The 26155-nt window shown below is 32.1% G+C and overlaps 1 protein-coding gene across 1 annotated transcript in view; it reads left to right on the top strand.

Moving 5' to 3' along the window:
- Positions 1 to 2591: 2591 nt before the first annotated feature.
- The window catches only part of LOC123664289, a 36336-nt gene continuing 12772 nt past the window's right edge, over positions 2592 to 26155 (top strand). Inside the window, exons 1-7 of the mRNA XM_045598880.1 lie at positions 2592 to 2634; positions 14490 to 14698; positions 15126 to 15308; positions 15538 to 15751; positions 16188 to 16399; positions 16603 to 16782; positions 25614 to 25764. Coding sequence (XP_045454836.1) covers positions 2607 to 2634; positions 14490 to 14698; positions 15126 to 15308; positions 15538 to 15751; positions 16188 to 16399; positions 16603 to 16782; positions 25614 to 25764 — 1177 coding nt within the window. The 5' untranslated portion in view covers positions 2592 to 2606. The remainder of the gene's footprint in view (positions 2635 to 14489; positions 14699 to 15125; positions 15309 to 15537; positions 15752 to 16187; positions 16400 to 16602; positions 16783 to 25613; positions 25765 to 26155) is intronic.

The raw sequence follows: 26155 nt of genomic DNA, 5'->3' as shown, positions 1-26155 counted from the left end.
CTAACTTGGAAAATATGTTAGTTTTTATCTCAATTGGACCCGTTAGGTGGCGCTGCTATCGGTATGTAAGCTATAAAATTTGGTAGCTGTTTTCCGGGCAGGAGAACGTATGCCGGGTCCGCTAGTACTATACATCTTCTTACATACAATCTTCTCTGAGTAACGATTGCTATCAGGTGACTATGATAATAACCGGGACCGACTGCTTAATGTGCTTTTCTAACACTAAGTCCACACATCTTTACCATTTATGTAATCCTGCACCGAATAAATGCTCAACTGTTTGTGAAACTGTGTGACTGCCGCAAAACTGTTTGTGAGATTTTATTATACATGTGAATACCATAATCCAGAAAGGAGTCGGAAACTTGGAGTTACAGTTTTGTTATTCCTTCTCAGTTTACAATGTTATTATTTCAAAACAATGAATATTCTGGTGAATATACCTAATATTGTTATAAATTATATTGTTATAAATATCCTATTTCTAACACAAAATAAATAGAAAAATATTGAACCATCACTAATATCGAAGTTCTTACATCTTTATCTACCATTAGAAGATAATTTTGTGCTTAACACAAACAGAGAAACAGTAAAGATTGCATATAAAAACATTTTGTTTTTTAAAATAATATTACTAGTTATTCATAGTTTTCGTTTGCTAAGTAAGCAAGGACAATACATAGGTATAAGCGAGAGAAGCAAGGTTGGTAAGAGAAGGTCACATCTAAGTGTATAACTAAATTCATATAATATTCAATAACATAAGCCATATCTTTACGTATAGTGGATTAACCAACCATTTAGATATTTTTATTTACTGTAGTTTTTAAAACAAGTAACCAGTATGAAAACATTGATAATATGCGGAAAGTACAATAATAGCAATTAATTATTTTAAAAAAAGCTAAGTGAAGATAGGGTGCGTGCATGATATTTACTTAAGCACAGCAGGAAATAGCTTATTCGATATTTGAAGCAGTCCGACTGAAGAAGTACTTATCTTACAGAAGATAAAGCAGCTAAATAATAAGACTAGCCCATTGGCGCAGTTTGTAATGAGCCTACTTTCTGCTTCGGGGGTTGTGGGTTCGATTCCCACCCCGAGTCTGGGTGTAACATATATATTTAGTATGTAATATTTGTATGTATGTGTTTTGGAAAAAAAAGTAACTATATCAGTCAACAGTTACCTATAACACAAGCATTATGTTGCTTACCCTAGGAACAGACCGTGGACCGTGACCGTATGTGAACGACGTTACGTACGTCGTTCACATACATACATATGTTATAGATTAAAAAAAAATAATACTACTCGCAAGAGCTTCTGGGGAGGGTCGAGGGTATGATCAGAAACGAATTTGCAATTTATTCTCCTAGTGTTGCAGGCGTCCATAGTTATAGTACAGTACGTCGGTTAGTACGCAGTGCCTATTAGTTTTACTTATTCGTGACGACAGTAATCGGTATTAATGACGGTCCAAATGTACGGCATCGAATTAAGCCAAGATTATTCTAGAAAGTTAAAAGATAATAATTGTGTTTGCTGGCAAACGAAAAAAAACCGACTTCAATTACATCGACAAGTAATAAAACGTAGGTAGACGAAAAAATAGTCAAGTAAATACGCATTATCAAAGATTACTCCAAAAGTTGTAATCAGATCTCGATGAAATTTAAATGTGACATGATAAACATCGGCTTTGGACTAAATTAAAAATCATCAAAATCGGTACACCCAATAAAAACTTATGCGGATTTTCGAGGGTGTCCTTGGATTTCTCTGGGATTCCATCATCAGATCCTGGTTTCCTTATCTTAGTACGACACTTAGGATATCTCCTTTCCAACAAAAAAAGAATTATCGAAATCAGTTCATAAACGATGAAGTTATCCCCGAATATACATACACACATACACATATATATACGTTCGAATTGAGTAACCTCCTCCTTTTTTGAAGTCGGTTAAAAATCGGGATCGCTTGTTGATTGTTTACAAATATATTTATTTCAGAATTTCATCTCTGAATCCTTAAAGTATTTAAAACAGAAGCCGTGCTTTTAAAAAAAAATATAAAGTGGTTTTGAGAATATTATCAGTGGATAAAAAATCTACACTCTACCGAGGCTGCAATTTTATACAAACATTTTGAATATGTTATGTGATTTTTCGTCTTGTCTGAATCTAATGAAAACCTCAAAGTTTTTTTTTATTTTACATTAAAATAATATATAATAGACCTTAAATATTATTTGATTAGTCAACAACTACGTAAATACAGTATATACATTTATATATACGAGTATATATATATAAAAAAGCACGCTATCATTTGTCGATGAACCGGTTGTAAAAACCCCTCGGAGCGGACATCATCAGTTGTGATTTACACATCGCACTATTTATACGTATTGTACAAATAATGAACGCGTAATGATTTCTGTATAAGTTTAGTATTAAATATTTAAGAAACGTGCAAATTAATTAATATAATAATTTGTATCAATATTTAGTTGCGTCTGACTCCATAACCTTGAATATTTTTGACATTTCGTAGTAATTTTTTGTATTTTCCTTGTTCCGAAACAAAAACCAAGATGAAGTTGTTACTTGTGATCTTTTTAGGTAAGTTTTTGTTAATCTAATAATTGTTTTATTACTTGCTATAAAGAATAATATTATTTTGCATAATTTCTTTATTGTTGGTTAGCGACTCTAACTCTAACTAATAACTTTACTGACGCAATAATTGCTAACGTGTTATCTAAAATGTTATTATGTTTTTAAATCGTGTTTTTATACTAATAAATTAATTCTTACTGAATTTATACGTTCCTTATAACATAATATATCTAATAAAACACATTAAAGCGGAAGAATTTGTTTGTTGTTTTTTTTTGCTTGGTAGTTTTAGCGCGCTTGTAACGGAATTTGCTGGATCTATTGAAACCCATATTTCAGTGTCAATTTTTTTCAAAAAGCATTTTTACTAAACATCCACATAGGTTAAATAACATTTTAACATTGCACTATGATTGTGGGGAGGGGAGTACAAATAAACGTCAACGTGGGTACATTACCATACAGATATTCTAAAAATATATACATTCGAGTATGTATATCCTCGTATTTTTAATATACATACCTATTTAAGCGGCTAAAAGACTATAGTTATATAATAGTGGAGTGTTGACAAACGATTTTATATACATAACGTACGTAATATGTCTATGTATTATTCCACAGATCTATTAAAAATAGTTAAGACTAAGGGCCTGTTTTACCAGTTATGGATAACGGCTATTTCACAGATGACAGTATCCAAGAGGAAAAAGATTTGGATATATATTCTAGCTCTAAAAATGACGATACTTCCATACAACTTGTCATCCCACCCTTCAACCCGAAGGACTTTTGTCTCATATCGCAAACTTTTACATTTACATTATCCTAAACCTTACATATTTCCATACAAACTTTCATCCTTGATTCCCTATTGTTATTTTACACCCTTGAGAGTAAAACTCATACAAACTTTGAATGTCATATTTATTTATATCGAATCAACAGCCTAAAAATAAGTTTCAAGCTTCTAGCTTTAAAAATGACGATACTTCCATACAACTTTTCATCCCCATCTTTCAATCCTTTACACCCCTTTTTTCACATTAAAAATAGTCTATATTCTTTCTTAGGCTCTAAACTATATGTGTACCAATTTAAATATTACATGATTTTGGCTCTTTATATTGTATTACTCAGTGATAACTTAGCATTCTCCTAGCGAAAAAATTTTTAAAATTTATCTTCAAGTTTAGACTTTGTTCATTACAAACAAACAAAAATTGAAATCTTTCCTGTTTTATAATAGTAAGTAGAGATGTGGGTATTACTGGGTTTAATAAGAATTAGCGTTGCATATAATATCTTGCGGTTGAATTAAGTAGACGTTCGATGCACAGGAAAATTCGACATAAAATGTCAATGTGTAAAAATAAATTAGACACATTAGTAATAATAAAATTATAACAATTTTAAGCTTTTTGTATTATTAATATCTTTATCGGAGTTTACTCCTTAAGTAACAATATAACGCCTATGGTTAGAATAAATATGGGGGGTGAAATCGTGTATTACAACTAGGGGTGTCCACTTTGAAAAAACATCGATTGTATTTCGACGTTTCGCATTGTAAACATCGATGTTCTGACGCTAACGCTCAGTAACACACACTATTTATTAGTTATATTAAGAGTGAAGTTTTACAGAACCTTTAGCTGTTTATGCAAGAGTATCTCGGTATTTTTATTAAATCGTGTTTTTTGGAAATCATATTTAAACGAATTACATATTTATAAAATATAAATAATATTTTTTTTACGCCAATGACAAAAAATATAAATAGATATAAAAAATAAAAAAATAATAATGATAAAATATAAATAATATTTTAAACAAAATATTAATCGATCAAACAACACAATATATTAATCGATCGAAGATTTGAACCATGGTCTTTTCAATCGATCGCGACCGGCCGACTTCCCATCTGAGCTATTACAACTTTACTGACGCGTGCGAAATTTACCTTCGTATTCTAACGATATTTCTTCATTGTCTAAAAACGGATAAAATGACACTTTCTAAAAATTAATCCTAGTTAGATTTATTTATCTCCTCCGAAATTCCCTACATACTAAATTTCATGAAACCTCAGTATACTCAACTTAATGTGGCTAAGTTCTACTTCACGGTGGTTCGTTACGGTGATGGTCCAACCGTAGCGTGCGTCCATTATACATATCCAGGTATAGTTTTGTATGGCAGCCTCCCGTAACCCGGTGATTTTTAGCACCCTCTACCTCACCGTTACCGCGGCCGCTGCCGTAGCCGGGAATAGTGGGGCTGCCGGGAACTAAGGTCCGAAACTTTAGGCGTGATCTCATGGGGTCTTTGCCCATAGTCACCACGCGGGGCAGGCGGGTTGGTGACCGCAGGGCTGACTTTGTCGCACCGAAGACGCTGCTGCCCGTCCTCGGTCTGTGTATTTAAAAAGCCAGCTGTAGGATGGCTATCCTGCCATCGGTCGGCTTCGCTAGTTCCATGGTGGTATTGAAACTTTGCTATCCTTTACCTAACTACAAGAAATAAAAATTACTATTGTACTAGTTTCGCTCATTAACTACTGTTGCCATTTCTTAATTACCGTCATTATTATTATTATTGTTAATGACAATAATTTTGCTGTCCTTGTGGGTCTCCCTACCGTGTCTCAGAGAGCACGTTAAGCCGTCGGTCCCGGTTGTTATCATGTACACCTGATATCGATCGTTACTCATAGTAGGGAATATATCCGCCAACCCGCATTGGAGCAGCGTGGTGGTTTAAGCTCTGATCCTTCTCCTACATGGGGAAAGAGGCCTATGCCCAGTAGTGGGATATTACAGGCTGAAACGTAATGTATATATATATATATATATATATATATATATATATATATATATATATATATATATAATTTAATAATTTGATAATTTTTTTTGTCTACTTTCGTTATATTGTTATTACTTGTGGATGTAATTGAAGTCGGTTTGTTGTTTGGTCGAATTGAGTAACCTCCTCCTGTTTCGAAGTCGGTTAAAAAACTTCTTACTATAAAAATAACTAAGTTCCATCCGCTGACAGAAACATAATAATAATAATATATAGATTAGAATATAGAAATATAGAAATTAGAATACATCACAATAGATTATAAAATTATACATACATATAGACATATATATGCTTACACACTTACATACATTCACATATACACATATACTCATATATAAATATAAACAATTCATACATATTTATGTCATCCAATGGTGAAAAGACAATCATGGCGAATTTAGTGACAGATAGGGGATACATATTAGGTATTCCAGCAACCGATCTATATTTACAACGATAAATAGGTCTTATCTGTTTTATAAACATTGAAATTAAATACACTGTTTATTTAGGTCGCGCTAATTGCATTAAGTTTACAAAAATATTTTTTATTGCAAATTTAATTAATCCGACTATAATCACAGTGTAAACATGAGAAGGAATAATAATATTGTAACTCACAAGTTTCCGACTGCGCATAGTAAATGTCTCCTTTCTGGGATATGTCATTTGCATGTATAATAAAATCCATAAACAATTTTGCATTTGTCTCAACATAAATTTAAAGTGTTTATTAAAAAGAAATTAAAAGATAAAGCGTTATTTGGCTCAGGATTACATAGTTGATAAAAATATGTAGACTTAGTGACGCTATATTACGTGCAAGATATTACAAATTTTGTACTAAAACACAGTTTATATATTATTTTCAAAAGAGTAACTGCGGAGTTTCTTGCCGATTCTTCTCTGCAGAATCTACATTTCGAATCGGTGGTAGCTTCACTTTTAAATACAATAATCACTTAAAAAATTTCATATGTAAAATGATGATTCGAGGGTACTTTGGGAGCCTATTTGAATATTTTTGATTTTGATTTCGATTTCGATTACTAATATCAAGTTAAGTAAGCTCTTGTGTTCATACTTTTATTTATTATTTTTTATTGATTATATCTAGATGATAGTTGTTTTGTGAGTCTTTAATGTAGAGGTTTCTCTTGTGCAGTCTGCTTTATCAATTTTATTCATAATTTTATAGCCATTTTGTCCTAAATTATCTCTGTACATTAATGTCGCTTATTCCGGCGCGAGTAAGTTAATATTGAAGTCACCAAAAACAATAAATGTTTTCATTTTATTAATTTGGTAAGAGTATTTATCGAGGAAGATTTTGATGTGTTTGGTTTTCTGTAAATGGCTCCCAATATTTAGCGAAAAATTCCTGATATAGATCCACGGAAAGTGATTGTCGTTTAAAAATTCACTTTCAACTAATAAATGCTTTACACTGTCGTTGACAAATATTGATACTCCACCACGTCTTACATTAAACCTGTTATTGTAATAATGTGTATACCCAGCAACCCTGAATCTTTTGTCTTCGTCATTAATTTTAAACTACGTTTCAGTCAAGATTATCAAATGGAGAGAGGAGATTTGCAAAAGACTTTACAATATATAGAAATATCAAAATTTGGCATAAAATTGTACTTAATATAGTATTGTTTTATACAACTAACGTGAAATAAGAGTTCGTGACGATATAGGAGTTGAGATGATAACATTTTACTAAAGTGCAACGAAATATGTATATATTTTCCATATGCGCGAGATAAGCTACAAAACAGAAATTAAATTCGATTCCTGACTTTAAAACGACACACAGATAAAAAATGCAAAATTCCGCTATCTGTCATGAAATAAAAATGAATTTATTAATCGACACTTACACTAATGTTTGAGGTTAATAATCAATTTACAACTTATATGAAACTAGTGACCCGCCCCGGCTTTGCACGGGTCCAATGCTGATACTAAATATAAAATACTAGCTGTGCCCGCGGCTTCGCCCGCGTTGAAATCAGTGTATCAGAAAGTTTTCCCGACAAATTTCCAGTGAAACTCTCATCAAAATCGTCTTAGCCGTTCCGTAAACCTTCCTCTTGAACCGCATGAAAATCCGTTCGGTAGATTTTGAGGAAATCGATCACATACACTTTTGGGGGCATTGTTTTATAATACACTAACTGTTGCCCGCGACTACATCCGCGTGGTTATGAAGATATGCATTACTATTAAGATGTTTAACGCATTTTTTTTATTTCAGTTACTTGAAATACTTATTACACTGAGTAATTTTTTAAAAGGCACAATGTAGTATAATTTAATAGTTGTTTTTATAAAACCTTTCTATACACCACATTCTTAGTTTTATTTTTAGGCTGCAGTATAAATAACCTATCGACGAACTTATAACGTAATATAACATAACAATACACTTTATACATATTTACTTATTTACATACATACATACACACATAAACACATACATAAATACATACATACGTACATACATACATACATACACATATATATACATAAATACACTTACAGCTGTTGTATATGTTTCATACAAACTATCAACCCCAAATTAACCCCCTTAGCGGTGGAATATCGCAAAATCCATTCTTAGCGGACGTCTACTAACTATAATCTACCTCTCTATATAGATTACGATGCATTATTTGAACACGTCCTCACCATCTATAAGCATACATTTTAAATTTCAAGTCTCTTACTTAAAAAACATAGGACTGTCATATAAACTTCCAACCCCCGTTTTATACCCTTAGGGGTCAAGTTTCGTAAAATCTGTTCCTAGCGAATGTCTACGCCCTATAAGAAACTTACCTGCCAAATTTCAAGTTTGGAGGTGTTACAGTTTCGGAGATTTCGTGATGAGTGACTCAAACTACCATCCCCCGTTTTAACCCCAAAAGGGAATTGATTTCTAAAGATACATTATTTGGACACGTCCTCACCATCTATAGAGCATACATTTTAAATTTCAAGTCTCTTACTTAAAAAACATAGGACTGTCATATAAACTTCCAACCCCCGTTTTATCCCCTTAGGGGTCAAGTTTCGTAAAATCTGTTCCTAGCGAATGTCTACGCCCTATAAGAAACTTACCTGCCAAATTTCAAGTTTGGAGGTGTTACAGTTTCGGAGATTTCGTGATGAGTGACTCAACCTACCATCCCCCGTTTTAACCCCAAAAGGGAATTGATTTCTAAAGATACATTATTTGGACACGTCCTCACCATCTATAGAGCATACATTTTAAATTTCAAGTCTCTTACTTAAAAAACATAGGACTGTCATATAAACTTCCAACCCCCGTTTTATCCCCTTAGGGGTCAAGTTTCGTAAAATCTGTTCCTAGCGAATGTCTACGCCCTATAAGAAACTTACCTGCCAAATTTCAAGTTTGTAGGTATTATAGTTTCGGAGATTTGGTGATGAGTGAGTCAACCTACCATCCCCCGTTTTAACCCCAAAAGGGAGTTGATTTCTAAAAATACATTATTTGGACACCTTTTCACCATCTATAGAGAATACATTTTAAATTTCAAGTCTCTTACTTCAAAAATATAGGACTTTCATACAAACTTGCAACCCCCGTTTTACCCCCTTAGGGGTCGAGTTTCGTAAAATCCGTTCTTAGCGGATGTCTACGTCTTATAAGGAGCCTACTTGCCAAATTTCAAGTTTGTAGCTGTTATAGTTTCGGAGATTTCGTGATGAGTGAGTGACCTTTCGCTTTTATATATATTATAGATTATAGAAGATAGATAACATAAATATTTACAAAATAAACGCAAAAAAATGTGTTTATACATCACATTAGACATCATATCAGAAATCTCTAAAACTGTCAGTGTTCCTCTGGAATCTACTATTTACTAAAGAAAACCGCATCAAAATCCGTTTCGCAGTTTCAAAGATCTAAGCATATAGACAGCGAGCAGCGACTTTGTTTTATACTATGTAATGATTATATCGATAAAACAAATTACAGTTACAAAATGTGACGATATCTCTTGTAGTTTAAAAGGTCATCTTTATCGTGCTGTTTCGTGAAATGAAAAAAGGTAAAACATTTAGAAAAAAAAACTATTTACTTCCATTAATATCAAATACCATGGATATTATTTTACTTTTTTGAATTAATAATAATTTAATATTTTTAAGCCTTTACTTTCATGGATAAGCATGTTTTTAATATAAAAATAATATTTTATCTCAGAGTGGCGTCATCGAGTGGCGTAAACCATCCGAAAAAAAAACAACAAATACTATAGAATTATATTGTCTGTTTTTTTTTCGCTTTTTTTACAAAAATTATGAGAGGAATCTAAAAATACTAGTTATATACATTTCTATATTTTTTACCATTGTGTCTATCTAAAATCTTAAACCATAATTTTCAATTATCATCTATCATCATTTATTACACTAACACTAATGTCTAGTTATACATTAGTTATACAACATACATTTTAGCTTAATAAAATTCAGTACATACATATATGCAAAGATCTATCAAGTAGGTACGTACTACTTATTCTATGGGTCAACCTATATATTGGTTTACCTATTATATATAGGATCTATATATATATAAAGATGTATAAGGATTTTACTACTCATGTCGTCAGTCCATATTCGGTCAAGCAGGAATTTGCTTTTTAGGAAACTTTAGTGGTTATCATCTCCTACGTACTCTTCTATAGTAGTATTCAATTCAATAATCAATATTATAAATATGAATGATATGATTTATCACATATAGGTAAGAGATAGACGCTGACTCTTTACAATTTGGTACCAAAATAGTAGCAATCGAATTTTATTTCAAATGCGAGTACAAAACGGTGTTCGTTTTTACGTCCACCCTACTTTTGGAACCCTGAAATAAGAAGACAATTATAATTTTCATATAACATGTATTGATGTATTAGTAAACTTTATAACGATAAACAACAAAATAACGGGCTTCCGTAAACAAAAAATATGCGGGAATAAATTTATGTTTTATATCTACTGTTTTTTATATCTTTGTTTACAAAGATAGTAAACAACCTGATACAAAGGTTCACTTAACTGTGCCTACATAAATTGACAAGTTGTAAGGACCTTTATAATAAATTATTATTATTTTAGTATCTTAATAAATATTAAAAAAATCGGCCAAGTGCGAGTTGTAGGAGTGGTTCCGTACCAGTGACTAGGTAAACAACAGTACCATTTACGACTATCCCGTTGGCGCAGTTTGTGGTGACCCTGCTTTCTGCTCCGGGGGTTGTGGGTTCGATTCCCACCCTGAGTCTGGGTGTGATGTATATATTTATTTATATATTTATATATGTATTATTTATAAGTATGTTGTAAAAATGGCGTATTCCCGTACAATAAAGCCAATTTTTGCCCTCTTAAGTTATTCATTTTATTTTAATTGTAGTATTTGTTATTATAACGGCACCAGAAACACATAATTCGTGAAAATTTCAACTGTCTAGCTATCGCCGTTCATAAGATACAGCCTGGTGACAGATAGACGTACGGACGGACGGACATATAGACAGCAAAGTCTTAGAAATAGGGTTTCGTTTTTGCCCTTTGGGTACGGAACCCTAAAAATGCAAAATTTCGCTATCTGTCATGAAATAAAATTAATTTATTAATCGACACTAACACTAATGTTTGAGGTTTATAATCAATTTACAGCTCATTTGAAATTATACCTTAGAAGTAGAAATGTGTGTTTGATGTAATTATTTTTAACAATGATTATGGATTCATTTGTTTGTAATCATTACTACAGAGTTAATAACATAAAAAACAAATGGTGTTTGCATAATAGCTTTTTGGTTCAGTTTTGCTCCAGACTTGTGAGTTTGATTCCTACCCAGCAATGGTTGTAGTACCTATATGTATTTTTTCATATATGTACCTGTAACACAGACATAGAATTGCCAGGCTTAAGAGAAGGTGACCGAACGTGTAGGTGTATTAGAGAGAAATTTTTTTGTGTTCCTTAGAAGGACCGGACCAGGCATGCCCGATCTGGACCGGATAAGGTATGTAACGCAGAAGATTTGTCTGATCCAGTATGCCTTACCATACTTGATGACATTTTACATCATGCTATCCTGATCTGGACTAGACCTAGTCCTGATGCACTTATGCCTTACCATACTCGATTATATTTTACATCAGGCTATCTTTATCTGGACCAGACCTGGTCCTGATAGGGCTTGCCGGATTTGGCATGCCTCATTCTATCCTAATCCGGTCCAGATAAATGATCTGGTTGAGCCTGACTATTTTTCTAGTCGGGAAGATAATTTTTTTTTCACATATCACTTAAAACCAGTTTCGTATTTATACGTCACTGTTATATGCTTTAAATTTTTCTTAGCATTAACTTTAAATGAAAAAAGAAATGGATATATTATATTCGATCCCTGCCTTGAAGTTGAAATAAATGTAAATTTTTAAATCTGCTCAATATGATCAGTGCGAATTCAACCGGTTTAGTTTATATATATGTATCAGTATCATAATATCAAACTCACGTTTGCTTCTGGTTTTCCCGTTTAATTAACAATTCTCAGAATAAAATAGTTCTTATTCGCAGTTCCTATGCTTTAAATCTATTAAATAAATATTGAATGACCTCACTAGCGAAAATTTCTATGTTAAGCAAATATTTTGTTGATTGATTAATATGACAAGTTATACAGGTAAAGTTTGAAATTAGAGATTTATGTGTTCAATAGGATCCTTATTTTACTTACCTGAGAACGACAATTTTAAAAATATCAACGAAAATGGCAGGGAAACATGAAACAAAATATAAATAGTTAATTTTCTGATATCAGATGACATTTTCGGCAACTATATAAAGACGACTTCAAAAAAGGAGGAGGTTACTCAATTCGACCGGATATTAATGTATGTTCGGGCATAGCTACGTCGTTTATGAACCGATTTTGATCATTCTTTTTTTGTTGGAAAGGACATATCCTAAGTGTGGTACAATGGATAAGGAAACCAGGATCTGATGTTGGGATCCCAGAGAAATCGAGGGATACCCTCGAAAATCCGCATAACTTTTTACTGGGTGTACCGATTATGATTATTTTTATTTAATCGAAAGCCGATGTTTATCATGTAGTCCAATTTAAATTTCATCGAGATCTGATTACAAGTTTTGGAGTAAAAATCAAAATCAAAATCAAAATCAAAAATAGCTTTATTCAAATAGGCTCCAAGAGCACTTTCGAATCGTCATTTTACAAATTAAAACTTTAAAAATTAATTATTATTTTTGTAAAAGTGAAGCTACCACCGATTCGGAATGTAGATTCTGCAGAGAAGAATCGGAAAGAAACTCCGCAGTTACTCTTTTGAAAATAGTATATAAACTGTGTTTTAGAACAAAATTAGAAACATGTTGCATGAAATACAGCGTCACTAAGTCCACACATCTTTATCAACTATGTAATCCTGCACCGAGTAATAAGCTTTATCTATTAATTTTTTTTTAATAAAAACTTTAAATTTATGTTGAGACAATTCCAAAATCGTTTGTGGTATTCTATTATACATGCGAATACCATGACCCAGAAAGGAAACGTTTACTTTGCGCAGTCGAAAACTTGGAGTTATAATTTTGTTATTCCGTCTCGTGTTTACAATGCGATTATTACTATTTATTTCAAAACAATGAATATTTTGGTGGATATACATAATATTGTTATAAATATACTGCGACGTGATCGTTAATATGTCCACCTTTTGGAAAACATCCCGTAGGGAGACTCGAGCTCCACGATCGTAAATGCTGCGAATAGCCCTTTTTTGAAAGATAAATATATTCTCAATATCTGCAGCATTACCCCACAGTAACAAGCCGTAAGACATAACACTATGAAAATAGCTAAAATATATTAAGCGTGCAGTTGCAACGTCGGTCAGTTGTCGTACTTTTCTAACTGCGAATGCCGCGGAGCTGAGTCTACCATTCAAGGTTGACAAATGGGAATTCCTCTGAAGTTTTGAGTCCAAATGTATCCCTAAGAAAACTGTAGTATCATTGACAATAAGCCTCTCGTTATTTATTATAAAATTATAATTTGGATGCTTAACATTAGGTAACGAAAACACAACGCACTTGGTTTTTTTGGCGTTCAAAACCAAGTTGTTTATTTTAAACCAATCTTGAATTCGCGACAAAGAAGCGTTCACGTCATAATTTACTTCTACTACTAGTAATCTTTGATAATGCGTATTTACTTGACTATTTTTTCGTTTACCTACGTTGTATTAGGTACTTGTCGATGTAATTGAAGTCGGTTTTTTTTTAATTATTATCATATATTTTTTAATAAAAATGTATAAAAGGATATTATATTAATCAACCGAATATGCTTATTAGTTTTATTACTTTTTGTCGTTTTCTTCTCAACAATTTTTGGGTTAGAGAATTGCTTCATAGGAACTTAATCATATTAGTATGAGGAGATATTTGAATTTTTTGGAGCTCACAATAAAACTCTCAGATTAGCTGAGAGCCTCACTCTGAAAGTACCAACGTGTGCAGCACACTATCTCACTTTGATTAATTAGTTTTTTTTTACTATTTGTTTCACGTTTACTTATTTTATCTTCTATTTCTTATTAACTTTGTTAACTAGTAACGTCATGCTATGTATGTATATATGCGCGTGCGCGTGTGCGTGTGTCTGTGCATGCGTACGTGCGTGCGGTGCGTGCGTGCGTGCGTGTGTGCGTGTGTGCGTGTGTGCGTGTTGTGTGTGTGTGTGTGTGTGTGTGTGTGTGTGTGTGTGTATATCTTATTCTATATATCTAGCATTGGTTTATAGTGCTTTTCCCTGATATAGAGAAGCCTACTTTTTTAGTTTTTTAACTGAATATGTATATAATAATTAAAATAGCATATTTTCTATTTTCAGTCCCAATTACAATATGCCATACCAACGTCATAACTACGGAGCTTCTGGAGAGCGTCTTTGGAGTCCCAGACAGTATATCTAGTCCATCAGCTCTTCAACAGACAGTGCCTGTTGCACCTCAAGCCGATGACCCAGACTATGAAGAGAGCGATGACAAATACGTGCCAGCAGTGGTCGATTATGATAAGTTCGACTGGACTCTCACCAAGGTAATGGGATTTATAGACATATACTCGTACATACATGCTGCGATATAATGTCATCTGTAAAACAAACGTTTAAATTTTTTTTTAATGGATTGTTTAAAGTTAATAAAGTAATATCTATCAAGAATCATTTATATTAATGAAATCACAATTTGTTTAATATCTACTCCAATTTGATTAAAAAAAAACTCCGATTGGACAATATTGACAGATTAGTAAACTATTTATATTGAAGGTTTAGTGGTGTTTTTAAAATTATAAGAATAACAAAATCTTCATTAGATTGTTATTTTAAAATAATATTAACTAAGTCTTTATGTGATTGGTTGAAAAAACTTCTTTATTTCACTACCCTAGAACATAAAATTATTATTTTGAAATTTTGATCTAAGTGCCTTTTTCATTTTATTTTCAATTATTACCTTTCCAGCGAGTGGCTTCGAGTTCGCAGGAAAATTTCCTCATATCACCGCTAGGACTTAAATTAGCTCTTGCGATTCTGACGGAAGCAGCTACAGGTACTACCCGTACTGAGCTCTCATCTGTTTTAGGTTTTGACAATGATAAAAAACTCGTGAGACAGAAATTTGCAGTGATTCTGAGCTCTTTAGAGGTGGGTCTATGTTTACCTTTCATTATTTTTCATTTGAAACATTCTACTTTTGCTATTGTTAGTTGAACACAACAATAATAAAATTAAAATTGTAATAATTATATTAACTTTTTATAAAATCTTTAAATGTAATACTTATTTTTTTCGAAATTTTACATATTTATACTTTGCAGAGAATAACTTAAGAATTGAAAACCAATTATATCAACAATGCTTATTTCAATTGCAGACCAAGTCTACGCAGTATATACTGAACTTAGGTAGCAGAGTATACGTTGGATCAACCGTTTTACCTCAACAGCGCTTTGCCGCTATAGCTTTACAGTCCTACAAGACTGAAATAAAGAGCTTAGATTTTGGTAACCCTATAAACGCCTCCAATGAAATTAATGCCTGGGTTTCAAACACTACTGAAGGAAGAATAGCAAGTTTAGTCAAAGCAGGTATTAAGCACATAATATTGAAAGTAATTAAGCATTCGAATAATACTTATATAGATATACACATTTCCAAATACGATAAGAATGTTTTCGAAGTCAACGTTTTTAAAATAACACGAGGTAGTAGGTAAAAATTGTATTCCAATAAAAGGTAGGTAACCTACCAAAAATTTTCGTACGTTTATTTATATAAATACGTTGCTAGCTTCTAAGTAAGGGAATGATCTGAAAATTGACATCATTGGATGGTTATCCCCCAATCACTCGGCTTTTTAAGTTCCAAGGTGGTAGTGAAACTGTGTTATCCCTTAGTCGCCTCTTACGACACCCACGGGAAGAGAGGGGGTGGCTATATTCTTTACTGCTGTAACCACACAGCATGCTAGCTGACTACTACTAATAATGTTTAATTGTAATTATCGCGTCATATCGTTTTCAGATGACGTAGCTGGAGTCTCCGCATTAGTGTTGAACACAATATTCTTCAAAGGCACGTGGCAGCATCAGTTTGCTCCCAATGGCACTAAATCCAGGTTATTCTACATGTCACCTGAAGCTAAGAAAGAGACCTCGTTCATGAACATAAAGAATAAATTTTTCTATACCGAATCCTTCAAATTCAATGCTAAAATCTTAAGAATGCCGTATATGGTAAGTGTCTAAGTTTATTAATGGTTGTTGATTGTACGTATAACGGAATATATAGGAAAAATAATTCTTTTTATAAAATTTAAACAAAATGTTTTGTTTAAGATTTTTGTCTAATGCATATTTGGCTTGCATTAAAAGTCATTCATGGTCAATTCTATGTAAACTTTTTTTTTATAAAATTCATCAGAATTCTCTTTTTTCAGGGCAACAAATTTGCAATGTACATTATCGTCCCAAATTCTTTGACTGGTTTATCTCAGATTTTCAATGACTTAAGTGCCTTAAGATCAGAACTATACTACCTTCAAGAGCATCTTGTCGATGTTACACTTCCGAAGTTCCAGTTTGAGTACACTTCGCTTTTGGATGGAGTTCTTAAAGAGGTCAGTAGCTTTACTAGCTATAACTTATCTATATTGGGTACGTGCCTGAATCAAAACTCTTCCACAAAAAAAACAACATTTTTGTGGAACAAATTTTGTTTTACTACGAGGCTTGTTACAATCGCTCTGGTACAGTGCAAGTACAGTAGTGCGAGTAGTCGCCCAAAACACCGACGGTTTGCGGGTTGGATTTCCGCTCGTGATGGATATTTGTATTTGTGAAAATATCTCTTTCTGGTTTGGATGTCTTTCCTTTATTTATATTTGTGAAAATATTTCTTTCTGGTTTGGATGTCTTTCCTTGTGGGTCTCCCCACAGTACCTCGGAGAGCACGTTAAGCTATCGGTCCCGGTTATTATCATAAATACCTGATAGCGACCGTTACTCATAGTATATAGCGGCCAATCTGCAGTGTAGCAGCGAGGTGGATTATGCTTCGATCCTTCTCCTACACGGAGGAAGAGGTATGTCCAGCAGTGGGATGTTACAGTTTAAATGCGATGATAGTGTGTTATTATATTATTTCAATAACCATAGTTCGATTGTGTTTTGAAACATAGTATTAAAATGCCAGTGCAAATTGCTTGAATAAACATACACAAAGTTATTGTAACAAAAAGTGTAACACTACTACAACCTACCCAAACGTAACAATTGGTTGACCGTAACATTTGATTTATTATAATTTTTTAGTATGAGTACTCTGTAGTCCTTGCCACACTTTTTAAATAAAGTGCCCTAAGACTATGTGATTTTGCAATGAAAAATATTCGTTGTTTTTCCGTAAAATAACAATGGATATTGTATTTAAAAAGATTGGTATGACGAAGTTTCCCAATTGCAACCATGTAAATAGACTTCTATGACTAATTTCCATTCTGGTTATGTGACACATAAATACTAAAACTAAGTAAGGTCATAAATATTTTGATACGTGGACGACATGATTCTAATGAGTCTAATGTGATATTTGTATATTGTATGATTGAGAATTACTTCTTATTATTTTGCTATAAACTTGAATATTTCTTAATTAAGGTCCACTTCCACCCAAAACCTTAATAAAAGTTCGGCCGAAAAATTCGGGAGCCGCAAACTTTTTGGCCTCGAGACACTGAATCTTGAAATACGCCACTGGTTTTGGTAACAATAAAAAATTAACGTTTTTACATATTTTATCACGTGTAAAAAGGCACACGACTGTACATTGACCTTAACTTAAAAATGCACGAATTATTACAAATTACACACTATACAAATACACTATACAAATACAATATTCAGGGCAGTGAATACAGTTATAATAATACAATATGTAATACAGTTATGATTTATAAATAGCTGAAAATAGATAAAAAGATTAAGCAAAATTAATTACGTGATACTTTAAAACGGTTTTAATTAAAATATTATAAAAAGGTATGTTTTAAGTTTTCATCACAGAAACTCATACTTTTTTTGCTTATATGTTTTTAAGTAAAGCTTTTTGTTTCTTACTGTTTTAATGTTACTAGTGGTCGCCCAATAGTCGAAATTTGACCATAAATAATTTAAACTAGGTAAAAGTTTGAACGTTATTAAAGTTCTGTTGTCAAAGACTACACTTCTATTATAATAAACAAAAGAGTATATATTCGTGTGTGTGTCAAATACGTGGTAGTGTGTGTAACGTTATTTTATTGATTTAATGATTTTTATACATAATTTAAAAAAATATTAGCATTCTGCACTCCTTCTCTATATGAACTATAAGTGTGCGAAATTTCATACTCCTCCGTCCGCACAATTTTCGTAGAAAGGGGTACAAAGTTTTTGCTTCACGTACTAATATATAGATTACGTACGTTGTTGGTAAAATTAATTTTAAATTTATATTTAATTTTTTATACATAGTTTTAAAAACTACTAAATCCCTAAAAGTTATTTTTTATTAATAATATATATTAAATAAATATTTATGTTTTTCCGATGATTCAATGTCGTAAGTAATAAGTCGTTAGCATTTTCCTCATCAAGAAACTCTTGTACATACGCAAACGGCTAATGTGGGTATTTCCTCACAATGTTTACATTTGATAGACTCGACGGAATAATTTATGTGGTTACTAACTGAATAATAGTAAAATAATAAAAATAGTTTTATGAATCAATATGGTGTTATAAATTAAATTTTAATATAAAATTGAATCAGCTCGTAAATGTTTACTTCTAGATTACTTCACATAAGTACAAAAATGCTGCACATTTGGTTGCTACTCAATTACAGCCTAAATTAATAGAATAAATATAAAACAAAGTCGGATTCGTTCGAACACTTATAACTCGAATGGCTGGACCGATTTTCATGATTTTTGATTTGTTGTATTTGTCTCCGTCTAAAAACATTGGAAAATTGACGAAAAAATAAAATAAAAGAAAAAACAATTCCAATAAAAATGTTCATGGGTTTCGTAACTGTCAAACATTTAATATTTATCTCATCGATACGGTAAACTCTCTCTTTAAATTAAAGAACGTATTTAAAAAAAGGTTTTGAATCGACAAGATATATCCACAATATTCGGATAATGGAATATTTTAGATTTTAAAAACTAGCTGACCCGGCAAACGTTGTCTTGCCACTAAACGCTATTAAAAAATAGGGGTAAAAATTTAGGGGTACTAATTTAGGGCTTTGTATGTATTTTTAAATTTCAAATCACAATAAAATAAAAATAGAAAAATTGTCAAAAAAAAAAACTTTTTGGGGCCACCATTATCATTTAGGGGTATGAAAATGAATGTTGGCCGATTCTCAGACCTACCCGATATGCACTCAAAATTTCATAAATCTCAAATCAAATCTCAAATCGGTCCAGTCGTTTCGAAGGAGTTTGGTATCAAACACGGCGACACGAGAATTTTTATTTATTTATTTATTTATGCATTAACAAAAACTTAGAACTAACATTACAGTAACCCAATGCGTTAGTTAAGTTTATCACAACAAGTAACATTAAATTTAACAAACAATTTAAACAATTCAATAAAAACAAAATAATCAAAAAATATAAAATAATCAATAAATAATCACGCTTAAAAAATTCATAAAATTCATAAAAAAAAAACAAACATAATAATAATACAAATTATTACATTTATATTAATAAAATTAAAATCAATGTCAATATGTAACATTAAATTTATCAATTAATTAAAACAGTTCAATAAAATCAATAAAAAGAATAATAATTTTACGTCTAGTTAATCATATAATCAAATCTAAAAAAAAAAAACAAAATTCATAAAAACAAACATTCAAAATTTTATATATAAGATGTAGATAATTATAATTGGTTATCCAATATTTATGCGTGTGTTAAGAAAAAGAAAGTAAAATATAAATAATAAACAATTTATAATATATTCATACTTTATTAATCTAAGAATTATTATCTGATCAGTGAAATTAAATACTTTTATCTTTAAGAAGCGTATAATGAATTAAATATCTTGTAACAATTTATCACCAATATTATTACATAAGTACTTATTCATTATAATTATATGTATACCATAACTAATACATAATAATACTTATCTTTTTCCCCGAGAGCTCCGCACCGGTCGACGTCACAAACAAGAATCCCCAATCGAGTCCGAACACTCGTTTTATAGACGACGACAAAAAAGTATAGTCCTACCCACATCTTATATTATCAAATATTACATTTCTTTATTTACACTTTAGTATACACCAAACAAGAAATAAAATAAACAAGCAACATTAACAATAATAATGTGAAACAACTCTATAGACATACATACATTCCTATATAGATAGATACATTATAAATTAACTATTTCATTACTTATAATCTGATACGGCCATACTGACAAGTACTTCGCTCTCGAAGTACAATCACAAAATCCCCCATCAACAGTGATATTTATTATATCATTATATATTACTACGATGATTTCACGATGAAGCCTGGTTTGGACTCTTATCGGACAGGAGAAACAAAAAACACCAGAACAGCGACATCAGTGACACTAGCACATCTTTTCCTTGTTCGGTGTGTGGTAGAATCTGCCGCTCCCGTATCGGCTTGTACAGCCATCAGAAGAAATGCTCTTCAGACACCGCTTAAATCGTCTGGAATAGACGTAGAGGCCTATGAATGAATGAATGAATGAATATATTACTAATTAATTATTACATACATAATACTTATAGGTACATTCGTTTACTTAGTTTCAATAATCGTTTTATAATCAGACCTTACTGTGCAGATCAAACACCCCGCAGTCAGTGAAGCTTAATCACTCGCAGCCAGTGAATATCATACAACAGCTAAGGTTCCAATTCATCCATAATCCGTAATAATACAAAATATATCCATAATCCTTAATCCATAATCCATCCATAATCCATAATAATACAAAATATATCCATAATCCGTAATACATAATCCATTCATAATTCATAACAATACATAATATTTTATACCAATTATAATAAATCCTAACACACTAGAACTATCCAACTAGGCTGCAACAACTTCGAGAAGGAGGCCAATAGGAGGATTCGGTTGGGCTGGGCGGCGTTTGGCAGACTTCGTCGAGTCTTCACTTCGAAGATTCCGCAATGCTTGAAGACAAAAGTTTTCGAGCAATGCGTCCTGCCTGTGTGAACATACGGAGCCGAGACGTAGACGCTGACGAAGGGACTGGTTCACTAGTTTAAAGTCGCTCAACGTGCAATGGAACGGGCTATGCTTGGGGTCCCTCTCAAAGATAGAATTAGAAATGAGACTATCCGCAAGAGAACGAAAGTAACCGACGTAGTCTACAGAATTAGCAAGTTGAAGTGGCAGTGGGCTGGTCATCTGTGTCGCAGGACCGATGGCCGTTGGAGTAGACGTCCTAGAGTGGAGACCGCGTCTTGGCAAACGTAGTGTGGGACGTCCTCCGGCCCGTTGGATCGACGATCTACGTAAGATTGCCGGTGTAGGCTGGATGAGGATTGCGGAAGACCGGGATATCTTGCTCAGTCCACTCTCCAGGCCATAGGCGAATTTTTTTCTTTTGCAACTATAATGTTTCTTAAATTTCCAATACCTTTTAATAAGAATCTGTCATTATGTAATATAGTCCTAATCTTATATGGCCTTGATTTACATCTATGTTATCTCTACGTACTTGGTCAAAGCGATCTTTAAATTTATCAGCAACAATATTAAGACGTTGGTGTGCTAGCCTACGATCAGCAGTTACGTCAATGATATTATGATCTTGTATTATCTCATCTACTCGAGCTTGTATACAAGGAATGTTAGACTTTCTACCACTAAGCAACCTAATAGGTGAAAAGCCGGTCGATTGCTGTACAGTAGTGTTTAAGGAAAGTTATAGTTTCCACAATCCACAGAACGCTCGGCCAGTCTGACACATTGGTACAAGAAGTGCTTATCATATTTGTTATTGTAGCTACGTACCGTTCGACTTGGCCATTCCCCCGGGGAGTACCAGTCGCTACCATATGATGCCTAGTTTGCCATTCATCAAATAACTGTCGCAATTGTCTTTAACATAATTGTGTTTGCAGACAAACGAAAAAAAAAAAACTACTTAAATTATATTGACAAGTAATACAACGTAGGTAGATGAAAAAAATAGTCAAGCAAATACGCATTATCAAAGACTACTCCAAAGGTAGTTATCAGATTTCAATAAAATTTCAATGTGACCACATGATAAACACCAACTTTCGATTAAATTAATAATTATAAAAATCGGTACACCCAGTAAAAAGTTATGTGGATTTTCGTGTTTCCCTCGATTTCTTTGAGATTCCATCATCAGATCCTAGTTACCTTATCATTACCAAACTAGGGATATCTACTATTCAACAAAAAAAAGAATTATTAAAATCGGTATATCCAGTAGAAAATTATGCGGTATAATACAGCGTAGATCGACGAAAAAAAAAAGCGTCAAGTAATAACGCATTATGAGATATAACTCAAAAAGTAGTTTTTAGATCACAAATAAATTTAAATGGGACCAAATGACAAACCACCTTTCGATAAAAAAAATTGTCGAAATCGGTCCACTCGGTCAAAAGTTCTGATGTTACATACATATACAGTCGAATTGAGAACCTCTTCCTTTTTTTTGGAAGTCTGTTAAAAAATTAGTTCCACGATCGGTTATTATTAAGGATGGCGTACCGTAGTCCGTGAGAGAACTTCGTTAAACCTCGACTAGTTCCTCGGCGCCTGCTGTGGCAGCTTAGTGGATGCTGGTCCACTTGAATTCAACACCAAGTTTTTCTATGCTCCGACACCAGCCTTCAGCACCATTGTCGTTATTCTCTTGATCGAAGACATGTAAATATAATAATAATAATTTAATTCAGACATATGTCCATATTTTTGTTAGTTACTTGTTTTTCCGAAACTATGTTAGTTTAAACAATTGTGACAAAACAAATTATACCAAATCAAAATCACACCAAAATCAAAATGAATATACTAAAATTCAATCAAACCCAAAATTAAAGTCATCACCAAATTCAAAACTAAAATTTAATATTACAGTAATTAAAATTTAAAATTAAAATAAATACTAAAATTCAAAATTACAATAGTTAAAATTAAAAACAAAATCACTAGTAAAATTTGATTAAATCTGGAATTAAAATCAATAAAGAAACAAAAATCAATATTAAAATTAAAACAAAATTAAAATTAAAACTAAAATCAAAATTCAATCAGTTGAAAGGATAAAAATAATGACATTCAATTTAAATTAAAAATAAAAAAATACAATATATTAAATTATCACAAATTATCACCCTATTCAACATAAATTCAAAATTAAAACCAAAATCAAAAATCAAAACTAAAATCAAGACTAAAAACAAAAATCAAAATCGAAATCGAAATCAAAATTAAGATAAAAATAAAAAGCAGTGTCATCCGAGCGCCGATTTGAGGAAATTGCTTCTTGAATGGCTTCTTCCATCAGACCTTCTAGTAGTTGGAATGGCCCCATAACCTTCAAAAAAAACACACATTATTGTAGGTAAATTTGGGTGATATCCCACTTCTGATGTTAAGAAAAAGAAAGTAAAATATAAATAATAAACAATTTATAATATATTCATACTTTATTAATCTAAGAATTATTATCTGATCAGTGAAATTAAATACTTTTATCTTTAAGAAGCGTATAATGAATTAAATATCTTGTAACAATTTATCACCAATATTATTACATAAGTACTTATTCATTATAATTATATGTATACCATAACTAATACATAATAATACTTATCTTTTTCCCCGAGAGCTCCGCACCGGTCGACGTCACAAACAAGAATCCCCAATCGAGTCCGAACACTCGTTTTATAGACGACGACAAAAAAGTATAGTCCTACCCACATCTTATATTATCAAATATTACATTTCTTTATTTACACTTTAGTATACACCAAACAAGAAATAAAATAAACAAGCAACATTAACAATAATAATGTGAAACAACTCTATAGACATACATACATTCCTATATAGATAGATACATTATAAATTAACTATTTCATTACTTATAATCTGACACGTGCGTTCAGAAATTTATTTTTAACCGACTTCCAAAAAAGGAGGAGGTTCTCAATTCGACTGTATTTTTTTTATGTATGTTACATCAGAATTTTTGACCGTGTGGACCGATTTCGACAATTTTTTTTTAATGGAAAGGTGGTTTGTGCTAATTGGTCCCATTTAAATTTATTTGACATGTAACAACTACTTTTCGAGTTATATCTACTAATACATTTTTACTTGACGCTTTTTTCTTCGACCTACGTTGTATTATACCGCATAACTTTCTACTGGATGTACCGATTTTGATAATTCTTTTTTTGTTGAAAAGAAGATATCCCAAGCAATCCAATGGTACTAACCATGATAAGGAAACCAGGATCTGATGATGGGATCCCAGAGAAATCGAGGGAAACTCTTGAAAATCCGCAATAACTTTTTACTGGGTGTACCGATTTTGATAATTCTTTTTTTGTTGGAAAGAAGATATCCCTAGTTTAGTACCATGATAAGGAAACCAGGATCTGATGATGGGATCCCAGAGAAATCGAGGGAACTTCTTGAAAACCCGCAATAACTTTTTACTAGGTGTACCGATTTTAATAATTTTTAATTTAATCGAAAGCTGATGTTTGTCATGTGGTCACATATAAATTTTGTTGAGATCTGATAACTACTTTTTGAGTAATCTTTGATAACGCGTAGTTACTTGACTATTATTTCGTCGATCTACGTTGTATTACTCGTCGATGTAATTGAAGTCGGTTTTTTTTCGTTTGCGAGCAAACACAATTATGTGTAAACAGCTTTCTTCCATATATTAATAATCCATTTTTAACAGCGAAACAGATATATACAGATATGCCATTAATTATCATCATACATATATTCATATTGATAAACAATATACCTGATATATGATACATATATCATACCTATAGGAATATACCTATATAAATATATCTACCTATACTAATATTATAAAGCTGAAGCTTTTGAATCTTCAATTTTTTCAAACATATTTCAAGCACGACTGGTTAGAATTGAAAAGTACTTTTTGTGTTAGATAGCCTATTTTCCGCGGAAGGCTATAGGCTATATAACATTGTTACCTTTTTTTATATTAACGCGGGTGAGACCGCGGGGCACAGCTAGTAATATTATATATATCTATATATATACAAATATTTTTAAAAAATAAGTATCATTAACTGTAATTTATAATTTGTCATATTTTTTAGCTGGGTGTAAGACAAGCTTTCGCAGATACTGCCTCATTCCCCGGCCTCGCTCGTGGTCAAGTCCTTGCCAACAGGCTGAAGATTTCCAAAGTATTGCAGCGTTCTGGAATTGAAGTGAACGAATTAGGAAGCACAGCATACTCTGCTACAGGTATATATGTGTCTCATATAGTAGTTTATTTTAATCAAAATAAATTGATATAACTAGATTGATAAACTGATATCGTTTGATAACGAGAAGAGAATTTGCTTAAGTGACTATCGCTGCCCATAAAAAGTATTAGTTTAGATGATGCACAATGCGTTACTGTCTTAAAGAATAAAAGAAGTGATGTAAATACGACCTAAGCATATTAAGGATTATACGTAGGTTTTTTTTTCCAGAAAAGTGTAAGTTTAAAAAAAAAAGCGTTTTTAGCGCTTTGTGACGAAAACGAAAAGTGACTACGATTTATACTGGTAGTTTCGAACTGGTCAAGCTAGTCGTTTACCTTATTAACTGCTAATCATTGTAATAAAATGACCTGTCTTAATTATCTAGT

Source organism: Melitaea cinxia, chromosome 21 (genome assembly GCF_905220565.1).
Source record: "Melitaea cinxia chromosome 21, ilMelCinx1.1, whole genome shotgun sequence".
Lineage (NCBI taxonomy): Eukaryota > Metazoa > Arthropoda > Insecta > Lepidoptera > Nymphalidae > Melitaea > Melitaea cinxia.
This window is presented reverse-complemented; position numbering and strand designations above follow the sequence as displayed.